The sequence below is a fragment of the Pseudozyma flocculosa genome, assembly GCF_000417875.1.
Source record: "Pseudozyma flocculosa PF-1 unplaced genomic scaffold scaffold00007, whole genome shotgun sequence".
NCBI classification, from domain to species: Eukaryota; Fungi; Basidiomycota; class Ustilaginomycetes; order Ustilaginales; family Ustilaginaceae; genus Pseudozyma; species Pseudozyma flocculosa.
This window is the reverse complement of record NW_006920875.1, coordinates 229200-239339: the sequence shown is the minus strand read 5'-3', so window position 1 is coordinate 239339 and position 10140 is coordinate 229200. Positions and strand designations below refer to the sequence as shown.

The following is a 10140-nucleotide window of genomic DNA, read 5'->3' as shown; positions in this document are numbered from 1 at the left end:
GCGACGGGGATGATCTCACTCGCCCTCTGGTCGCTGACGGACGGATCTCGTATACTTCGTATATGTATGCTATACGAAGTTATTACGCCTCCCGCCCCCGCCGCCCCGCCCTCTCCCTCGTGGTCCGCCCCGCCTGCCCTCGCCGCCGTGTTGGCCCGCGGCGCCGATCGAGACGGCTGCCCCTCTGCGCTGCCGAGGTTGGGCACGCTGCTGAGCGGCACCTTTTTCCCGCTCTCGCCGCTCAACTTGAGATAGCAGAGGCTGGGGAAGATGAACGCCAGCGCCGTGGCGCTCAGCCCGCCCGTCAGCTCCAGCACGATGCCCAGGTCGCAGGTGAGCAGCGACACCATCATGGCCGAGACGACCAGCGACGAGGTAAAGATGAGGTGGCGGTTGCGGTCAAACTCTCCGGCAAAGAAGTACGTCTCGAGCACTTCGCGGCACACGAAGCACTCGAGCGGCAGCGTCGTCAGCATGTTGAGCCCGAACAGGCCGCGCGCGACGTTGATAAAGGTGTCGTCGTCGGGGAAGTTGTTGAGGACGTTGCTGAGCGTCTTCTCCTCGAAGCTCCAGTAGCCGGCGACCGACATGGTGATGGTGGCGGCGGCGGCGATGATGGTCGAGTAGTGCGTCACCTGGCCAAACTTGTTCATCGAGGGCTCCTTGAGGCTGCCGTAGATGAGGAGCGAGTTGTGGTGGCAGACAAACGCGAAGCTGATGACGGAGATTGAGCGGACCAGGTTCGAGACGTTGACGACGGTGAAGCGGAGCGACGGGTCGCCCTTGAGCTCGATGGGCATGGCGGGACCGCGCAGCGTGACGGCGACAATGATGACGACCATCGAGACGAGGGCGATGGCGCTCGCCTTGCTGAGCGACTCGATGTTGCGGTAGAGCGAGAGCGGATAGGATATGGCCATGGTGAAAAAGGTGATGACAAACTGACGGTTGGCCAGGAAGGTGCCGGCGAGGGCCGGGAAGAGGGAGCGGATGACGTGCGGGATAGTATCGCCGATGACGACGCAGAACGCGCACATGCCGCCGAACGCAAAAGCGAACTGGAAGATCGATACGGCGGCCTTGCCGTTGCCGCCAAAGCAGTGCTCCATGATCTCGATGTACGTGATCCTGCCGCTGAGCTTGGCGTTGAGCACAATCAGGCGGATGGTCCAGTCGGTGAGGAAAGAGAGGCCGATGAGCAGGCCGAGGCCGGCGACAAAGCCACTCTCGCGCATCGAGTAGGGCAGACCGACGATGCCGGCGCCGAGGATGCTGTTGGCCATGTTGACGGTGGCATCAAACACGCCGGCGCCGCGCTTGAGCCAGTCGGGCAGCCCTTCGCCGTCCCAGCCGGGCACGCCAACGGCCGAGAGGTTCTCGCGAAGGTGGCGGAGGTCGTTGCCGAGGCCGTCGAGCGACGCCCGGAACGGGTTGGGTATGCGATCTATGAGCGGCAGCGAGCCGGATCGCTCGCGGTGGTGGCCGGGTGCCCTGCGGTGGTGGCCCTCGACAGCCCCCTGACCGTGGGTGGTGAGCGACGAGGCGGCGATGGCGACCATGTCGTCCTCGTCGTCGAGGTCGTCGGAGTCTGCGTCGAACTGTGCCTCTTTGGAGGATGCGATGGATTTTACGGGGAGGGGTACCCGCGATGCCGCTGTACCGCTGCCGTAGGAGCCGGAGCGATACGAGGGTGGGCGGCTCATGTTGCCCCTCGAGTCTGCACTTGCGGGTCGGTGCAGGGGCGAGGAAGACGGAGACGGTGGCGATGGCGGTGATGCGTACGACGACGACGATGGCTCGTTCAACGCTGACGGACCTGCTGCTGCTGCTCCTTTTGATGATGATGATGACGATGATGGCGGTTGTGGTGGAGAGCGAGAGGGAGCGTCGCCGAAGGCGTCGGCAGGGTCGTCGTCGGTGTAGGTAAAGAGGGGCGAGGTCGGGCGGCCAGCTGGCACTCGGCCGGTGCCGGCGGCGGGATTATGCGCCATGGTTGCAATGCGGTTCGACGGTCGCTGCGCCTGGCATGAGGTTGAATAGGGCCGATGGAGCGGGTGCAACACAGTGCGGTGGGCGCTAGTCTGGCTCCGAGGCCGGGTGGGGATGCAGTGCGAGCGCGCAAAACTTTCCTTCCGAGGTCAATCCGCGCCCGGAAGAAGCTCAATCTCGTCGCAGTGTATCTGCGCGAGAGTCGATATCGATTCCGAGGTCGTTGCCGACGGAGGTTGCTGTGATGGTGGTGGTGGTGGTGGTGGTGGCAGTGCGAGGGCCCCCGCGTGGCCGAGGCACCGTGTCGCCTGGCTGGCTGATCTGTGCGCTGGCCGCTGCTTCTTGTCCGCCTCCTCTCATTTGCTGGCAGGCCAACCCGATGAAATCACGGCCCGATCAAGGCAACTTTTTTGCCCTCGCTCGAGGTAGCCCTGGCCCTCGCGTTCTCTCGATCTCGTTGCAACCTTCTCCCTTCTCACCATCAGCTCCCTATTCTTCTGGCGGTCCAACCACCCTTCTGGAACTGAACGGCCACCAGCTTCCTCCCTCCGCCCCTCGTTCTGACCGCTCGCCGGCCATGGCCACCAAGTTTGCGTCGGCGCCCACGGCGGCCGCCCCTTCCAACTCCCACCCACCCCTCCTCCAGCCCATCGTCTTCTGCGGCCACGGCAACAACCTCTACCCGCTCTGCTCCTCGCCCACCTCGGCAGACAACCTCGACTCGCTCAACGATGCTCCCTCCACCAACGCCCTGCCAAAGGCCCTGCTGCCCATCCTTAACAGGCCCATGATCGCCTACCCGCTTCAGCAGATCCTCTCGGCAGGTCTCCGACACGCCATCATCCTCGCGCCCTCCGAACAGCACCACCAGATCGCAGCAGCACTCAAGACTGTCATCCTCGTCCCTCCTGTAGCCGTCGCCCAGGGTAAAAAGTCGTCGGCCGCAGCGGCGGCGGCTGCCGTCCACGAGGCCTCCAAGCACCCCAACCTTTCGGTCACCGTCGGCCTCTCGAGCGCAGCCCCCACCTCGAGCTCGACCATCACCGGCACTTACCTCGCAGGCGCCACCATCCCCTCCGTGCCCGCAACGGTCGCTTCGTCGTCGTCGTTGGCGGCCGACTCGGCCGTCATGAAGATCGACCTGCTACCCCTCGGCCCCGACGACGTCGCCCCCGGCAAGAGCGCCGATGCCGGCCTCGCTGGCCCGGCCTCGGGTGCCAAGCGTGCGAGGAAGCTGGGAACCGCTCCCCTTCTCAGCTGGCTTCACAGCATCGGACGCCTCACTCGAGACCCGCTCATCGTGCCCATCGACTTTATCGGCCAGGGCGTCTCGCTCACCACCCTCATCAACAGCCACGTCGCCGGCGTGCCAGAGTCGCCCGCCATGACCACCCTCATGTACGAGCGCGGCGCAGGCGAGGGCACCGGCAAGGAGCGCGAAAAGGACGGTGAGTTGCGCGCAGACAGGGCTCGCACGCACGGGGATGATCTCACTGCCCTCTGGTCGCTGACGACGGGATCCTTGCCTTGCTTCGCTCACGGCAGGTCCTCCGAAGCTCTTCACCATCTACGACCGCTCTCCGCTCGCCTCTTCGTCGCCATCGCCTTCTGGCTCGAGCCATTCGCTCCATCGGCTGCTTCTGCTGCAGGACTCGGACGACATCTCCGACCTCGACTCGTCCGACCTCCACGTCCGCATGTCGCTGCTCTGGTCGCACCCGCACATCCGCATCTCGACCTCGCTGCTCGACAGCCACATCTACATCTTCAACCTCGCCAAGCTCGTCAGCCTGCTCCAGTCCAAGGAAGGGCAGCGCATGAAGAGCCTCAAGGAGGAGGTGGTCCCGTTCATCGCCAAGTGCAGCTGGATGAAGGGCCTGCGCGAAAAGGCCGGCTGGTACTCGAGCCCGGGCGGAGGCGCCGACGATGCGAGCCGCAGCGGGTCGCTGGTTCCCGGACAGTTGGGCGGCCGCTCCCTCGGCGGCGCCGGCCCCGGCAACGGCGTCGGTGCTGGCGGCGCCACGTCCTACGTGCCTTGGACGATGCAGGCGTCGCGCGAAGAGAATGGAGGCGTGCGCCGCTCGACCACGTACGTTGAGCCTGAACTGCTCGACGGTCGTGCGGTGCAGGCCAAACTCGATCTGACCAGCTCCCAGGGTGCTGACGGCCTGGCTCACTCGGCTGGCCGCGGGCCGCTGGCGGGCAGTCGCTTAGGCGGCGACCAGATGCGATCATCGCCCCTGTTCACGCCCGAGCTCTCGCGCGCGCCCTCGCCGAGGTCGCGCGAGGCGATGTTGCGCAGCTTCACGCCCGTCGACCCGGCCTCGCCCTCGACTGAGCTCACCCGGCCCGACCTGGGCCACGTGGGCGACGCCGTGGGCAAGAAGCTCGACCACTCGCAAAAGGCGCAGCTCAAGGCCCAGGCGCGCCGCTCCGCCGCCGAGGTGCGGACCGTGACGCTGATCGTGCGCCTCGCGCGCGAGCATCGGCATCCGATCGACCCGAGCCTCACGATCGACGAGGTGCGGCAGAGGGAGGGGGAGGAGGACGCGGCGAGGCGGCAGAGCCTCGGTGCCTCTGCGGCGGCGCCCGAAAAATTTGTGGCGCGCGCCAACACGGTGCCGACGTACATGGAGTGCAACCGCTACCTGTTGCGCTCGCTCGCCGCCTCGGCTTCGAGTGGCGGGGGCGGCGGAGGCGGTGGAGGCGGCGGCAGCAGCACTCAGGGTGGCGCTACGGTGTCTTCGGTGGCATTGCTGCAAGACACGCTGCCACACCCACTACCCTCGCAAGCCGCGTCCGCTGCTCCGTCGTCGTCGATGTCGCTGGTCGCAGGCGGAGGTGCGCAGATGGTGATGCCCTCGAGCGCCTCGGACGCCGGGTCGACGGGCACCTCTGCGGTCGCTTCTGCTTCGGGAGGGGCGGGCGGCGAGGTGCAGCTGATTGACCCCAAGGCGCAGGTGTCGACCGACTCGGTCGTCGCCGAGCACACGCGCATCGGCGAGCGCGCCATGATCAAGCGCAGCGTCGTGGGCAAGGGCTGCGTCGTGGCCAAAAACGCAAAGGTCACCGGCTGCATCATCATGGACGGCGTCCGCGTGGGAGAAAAGTGAGTATCCTAGCCTCCTTTTCTTTTTGGTGCGGGCAGCGTCTTCCCTGGGCGTGCGATGCGATCGAGGGACAAACAAGGCCGCATCCCTTTTTTTGACTAACTTGGCTCTTCCACCGTACCCTCGTCATTTCCGCCCCTCCCTCACCGATCCGACGCAGCGTCAAACTGGAAAACTGCATCCTCTGCCCAGGGTCGGTCATCGAGGACCGCGCCAACCTCAAAGACTGCGACGTCGCCGCTGGCGTCCGCGTCTCGAGCGGCACCAACTCGAAGAACGAAAAGTTTGACGAGTAGCGCGCCCTACCCCGGCGTTCTTCTCGCCCTCGCCTCATCTCTGCTCGTACGCTCCTGTATCTCGTCGGTCCAGCCGGCACATAGACTCGCTGCGGAGCAGAGCAATGCATCGCGAAACAGCGGAGGAGCAAATTGGCATTGTCATTGACAGTGAAGGTATCAGGACTGCCGAAGGGGGCATGCGGGGACGCGCGGTGGGTTCCGGGCCTAGGCCTTTGAGGCGCGGTTCTTGTCGTTCTGCATGCCCTGCAGGACCCAGGCCGATGCCTCCTTTGCTTTCTGCGGTCACGGAGACAGGGGAACGCGAGGAGGGGTCAGCATGTCGTTCCACCCATCCTGGATGGTGGAGAAAAGGGAGCCGCAACGCAACGCACCTGGTTGGCCTCCTCGAGGTGCGTCGTCCAGAACTCGGGGCTGCGCATCTTGTCGAGCCACTCGTTGCTTCCACCGGGCTCCCTCTACGAGTCACGAGCGGGAGGGCAAAGGAAGAGACAGCGAGGGTGAGAGACAGCGAGGGTGAGAGACAGCGAGGGTGAGAGACATCGAGAGTGAGAGACAGCGAGGGTGAGAGGGAGGGAGGGGAAGAGAGAGAGAGAGAGAGAGAGAGAGAGCTTCAGCAAGGGTGCACTTCCTCTTCGCCCATGCAGCCGGCAGCGACGACTCACCATGCCACGCTGGACAGCGGGACGCGCATAGTTTCGCTCGATGTAATCGCGCACGCTCTGGGGCACCTCTTCGTCGCGAATGCCCGCCCAGCGGTAGTACTGGAGCCAGGGGTAGGCGTTGATGTCGGCGATGCTGTACTTGTCGCCGACGAGCCAGTCGTGGTCCTTGAGGCGCCGGTCCAGCACGCGATAGAGACGCTTGGTCTCGTTCACGTACCGGTCCTTGGCGTACTCGATCTGCTCGGGCGCGTACCTGGTTGCCAGCGAGCGAACGAGCGGAGAGGCGGAGAAGAGAAGCAAAGAAGAAGAAGAAGAAGAAGAAGAAGAAGAAGAAGAAAATAAAAATGTCGCGACGCGGTCAGCTCAGCGCCCCTCACTGTCCCTCATCCTTCTTCCTCTTCGTCGTCGTCGTCGTCAACACCGCAGTGCAAGGACAACATGCTGAACGGACCTCACGAAATGGTTAGCTTGTCCTTGCATAGGCCCTAGGCCTCCGTGGATGAAGAACATCCAGTTGAGGACCTCGCTGCGGCGGTCGACGCCGCCGTCTTCGGAGTCGGACCAGCTAAAGAGGTGGCGCGGGTCGTAGTGTTTTTCGAGGTAGAGGATGATGGAGGCGGTCTCGAAGACGGCAAAGTTGTTGCGGTTGGGGTCGACGAGGGCGGGGATGCGGCCGTTGGGGTTGATCTGCCAGTAAGGAGGGAGGGAGGAGGGGTGAGCCCGAGCGGTGGAGCGGCGCGGCCCGGCGGGGGCGCGCCATCCAAAGAAGAAAGATGGAACGGAAGCGCATGCTTACCTTGAGGAACCACTCCTCCTTCTGCTCGTTCTTGCCAAACGAGATGGCGCGGTAGGTGACGGCAAAGTCCGGGTAGGCCTCCTTGAGCTCCTCGGTGAAGTTGGACACCTTGACGCCGTTGGGCGTCTGCGCCGTGTACAGGATCAAGGGCTGCATCGTGGTCGGTTCGGTCGGTTTCGGTGGGTCGTTTATTCGTTCGTTCGTGGAGGGGCAAGACGTGAGATGGATGGGAGGCGATGGGATGGGATGGGATGAGACGGTAAGAAGGAAGGAGTGTGGATGGGCCAGGTATATAAGCATTTCCCCCGAGGCTGACCGCGTTGGCGGGTGGCCTTCGCCCTTGCCCTTCTCCAACGGCAAGGCGCATCGGACGGAGATAGCAGGGCCTGTCTAGCCGCCGCCGCCGGCGGATCAGCAGGCCATGCAAAGCCTCCACACTCATCCACGCACGGTTGGTCGGCGCTCGCACGGACTGCTTGCGTCGATCTGCGTTTCTGCTGCAACCCCCGGCTTGCAGACATATCACGGGGACCCCCAACCCGAGCCCGAGGCAAAAACGATACCACCGGCCTCGCTCTTCGGATTCGGACCGAGCCGATTCCACGGCTGACGGCAGACGGCACATCCGGCACAAGTGGTCGAGAGGATTCGGAAGATGGCCATCAGCGGCGACGGCGAGGAACCACGTTGGCGTGGCCAGGCATTCCATTACTTTGCGTCTCTAGTACCGCTACGACTGCCAATCGACGTCCCTAGTCCCTGTCGGTCCACGATCGATTCATGCACCGACCTGCTTTTCTCTTGCCACGATACCGCTTGGTCAGCCGGCGGTATGTTATCGTCGAGCATGGCCAACGGAGTAAGCAAGAGCTGGCGTTCTGGCGGCCGGCGGAAGGACAGGCAGGGGCCGGGCCGCCATCTGCGTACCACAGGGCGACGGGTGGGAGCAGGGCTGGCGTGGTCGCCGTCTACAGAAGGGACGAAAAGAACGGGGCTACGACGGTAGCTCGCGAGCAGCCGTCTGCGCGAATCGCATCGAGATGGTCGCAAGAGAGGGACGCACCAGGCCGCAGGGCGCGGTCACGGTTGTAGAGCCAGCCTCCTGGCAGGCTATGGTTCCTTTCGGCTGGGACGTGCGCTCAGCAATCGACGACGACGCTCTCGCTGCTCGCCTTTTTGAGCCGGTTCATGACGGCCAGCCCGACGCCGTCGTCGTGGAGCGCCTCGACAAAGATGAGGTCGCACCTCGGTCCGCGCACCAGCGGCCCCTCGTCGAGCGTGCGCAGGCCGTCAAACATGCGCTGCGCGTACACCTCGCCGCGCTCCGTCGGGCCCAGGTCAAACGGCTGCACCTCGACACCGGCCAGCGTCGAAAACGTCAACGGCGGAAGCAGGTGCGGGTGCACTGCTGGCTGAGCGTCGCTCGACGGTGCTTCCGGTTGGGACGCCCGCGACGAAGCGCGGTGCACCCATCGAGCCAGGTCCGAGTCGTTCGACATCATGATGCCGATGCGCACCGGCTCCTGGCGCGTCCCGTCGACGCCACCGCGGTCGCTGCGCGCCAGGCCAGTCTTGGCAATCTGAGCCTCGACAATCTCCGGGAACGTCCTCGCTTGCCTCGCCGATGTCGGTGCCTCGAGCGAATCGACCACCTGCCTGGCCGCCGCGGACCGGTTCGACGTCTCGCCCTTGTCCCCCTCGCCTTCGAAGGCAGCGGCGAGCAGGCGCGAGGGCAGCAGCATCACGACGCGGGCCGTCGGCGAGTAGTGCCGGTACTTCATGCCGGGCGTCGTCGGGTTCGACTCCTGCTCGGCGCTCCGGGCAAGGTCCTTGCCGTACACCCGCAACCGCACCGCTTGCGGGTCCTCACCACCGCCCTCGCCGATCCGCAGCAGACCAGCCTGCCTGAGCACGTCGGAGATCTGCTCGACAGTGATGCCGCCGGGCCGCAGCACGCGCAGCTCTCCCGGCGTTGAGATGCCATCGACGACGGTGCTCTCCAGCCCGACGTCCGATGGACCGCCGTCGAGGATGTACTTGAGACGCCCCAACGGCTGCCCCTCTTGCGCCGTGAATCCCGCCTTCGAGAGCGCCTCTGCATCGAGCTCGCCGCCGAGGTCTCGCATGACGTGCGCCGCCGTCGTCGGCGATGGTCTGCCCGAGGCGTTGGCCGAGGGCGCCGCGAGCGGCAGCCCAGAGAGCGCGATCAAGGCCCTCGCGATCGGATGGGATGGCATCCGGACGGCGACAGAGGGCTGACCGCAGGTGATGACCGAGGGCACCTTGGGCCGCTGCATCGAGACCGGAAAGAGGAAGGTGAGGGCGCCCGGCCAGAATTGCTGCATAAGCGCGGCGTAGACCGGGCCTGGGCGGTAGTCGTCTGGCAGGAGCCGCTCGAGCATGTCAAGGTCGGATACGTGGACAATGAGCGGGTTGTCGGCTGGCCGCTTCTTGGCCGCATAGATCTTGGAGGCTGCCGACTGGTCGAGCGCCGAGGCCGCGAGGCCATAGACGGTCTCGGTGGGGAAGGCCACCGCCTGTCCCCTCTGGAGGTGCTGCGCCGCCGTGGCGAGGCTCTCCTGCGTTGTCGTGGAGCCGATTTCGGGTCGAGCATGTCGGAGAGGTTCTCTGCCGCTTGCGGTAGAAGCGGATGCGCCGCCACTGCTGCCGTTGCTACCAGTACGCCCCTCGCGAAAGGATATGGACGACGACGGGTCGCACGGCAGGATCTCGGTCTCAAACGTGCGATCCGGATAACCGAGGCGGTCGTAGCATTCTGCGTCGGACATGGCTGCTGTTGGCTGTCGGCTGGTCGAGGCGGTAGGGTCGGACATTGCGACGCGCCGAGCGATTGTTGAGTGTGGGCGAAGAGGGTGGCGGTTGAAGAGCGGAGGAGGGGTCGTTCGAACGGGGCGTAGGATGCACCTTTGGCAGGCCATCCAAGTCGGCTCGATCCCCGAGGTGCGATGTGGCAGGCGTCCGTCGAAAGGCCGCGGGTATGGCGATCGAATGGCGATATGGTGCGCAGCAGAAGAACGTGCGGTGGTATGGTCAGGATGGAAGAGGATGCATGGGAGCGAGAGGCAAAGAGAAGCCAGCATGGGCCAGGTGGCCCCATGCACCTCGACTTCAAGCCAAGCGGCCATGGAAAAACGAGAAAAATTCCGAGGCCATCACATGTGGAGCAGCGCACGGGTGTCGGTGGGCCATCAATTTTCAATCACCCCCTCTCGCGATGGCACGGTTCAGGCAGGCAGGCGAGAGGGGTGCGAAGATCACGTCGA

The 10140-nt window shown here is 64.9% G+C and overlaps 4 protein-coding genes across 4 annotated transcripts in view; 1 reads left to right on the top strand and 3 right to left on the bottom strand.

Moving 5' to 3' along the window:
* Positions 1–1703, bottom strand: part of PFL1_02513 (uncharacterized protein) — a gene marked incomplete at both ends in the record, with an annotated part of 2385 nt that extends 682 nt beyond the window's left edge. The window contains one exon of the mRNA XM_007880030.1: positions 39–1703. Within this exon, the coding sequence (XP_007878221.1) occupies positions 39–1703 (1665 nt within the window). The remainder of the gene's footprint in view (positions 1–38) is intronic.
* Positions 1704–2566: 863 nt separating this feature from the next.
* Positions 2567–5395, top strand: PFL1_02512 (uncharacterized protein; the record flags this gene model as incomplete). The annotated part of the gene is made up of 3 exons (XM_007880029.1): positions 2567–3437; positions 3535–5098; positions 5260–5395. 3 exons carry the CDS (start codon positions 2567–2569, stop codon positions 5393–5395), a joined length of 2571 nt encoding a protein of 856 aa, XP_007878220.1.
* A 207-nt stretch (positions 5396–5602) lies between these two features.
* PFL1_02511 (uncharacterized protein) lies at positions 5603–7012 on the bottom strand (the record flags this gene model as incomplete). The annotated part of the gene is made up of 5 exons (XM_007880028.1): positions 5603–5674; positions 5770–5853; positions 6061–6313; positions 6512–6747; positions 6857–7012. The coding sequence occupies 5 exons, from the start codon at positions 7010–7012 to the stop codon at positions 5603–5605; spliced, it is 801 nt and encodes a 266-aa protein (XP_007878219.1).
* A 983-nt stretch (positions 7013–7995) lies between these two features.
* Positions 7996–9645, bottom strand: PFL1_02510 (uncharacterized protein; the record flags this gene model as incomplete). Its single annotated transcript, XM_007880027.1, has 1 exon — positions 7996–9645. The coding sequence occupies one exon, from the start codon at positions 9643–9645 to the stop codon at positions 7996–7998; it is 1650 nt and encodes a 549-aa protein (XP_007878218.1).
* Positions 9646–10140: the final 495 nt, after the last annotated feature.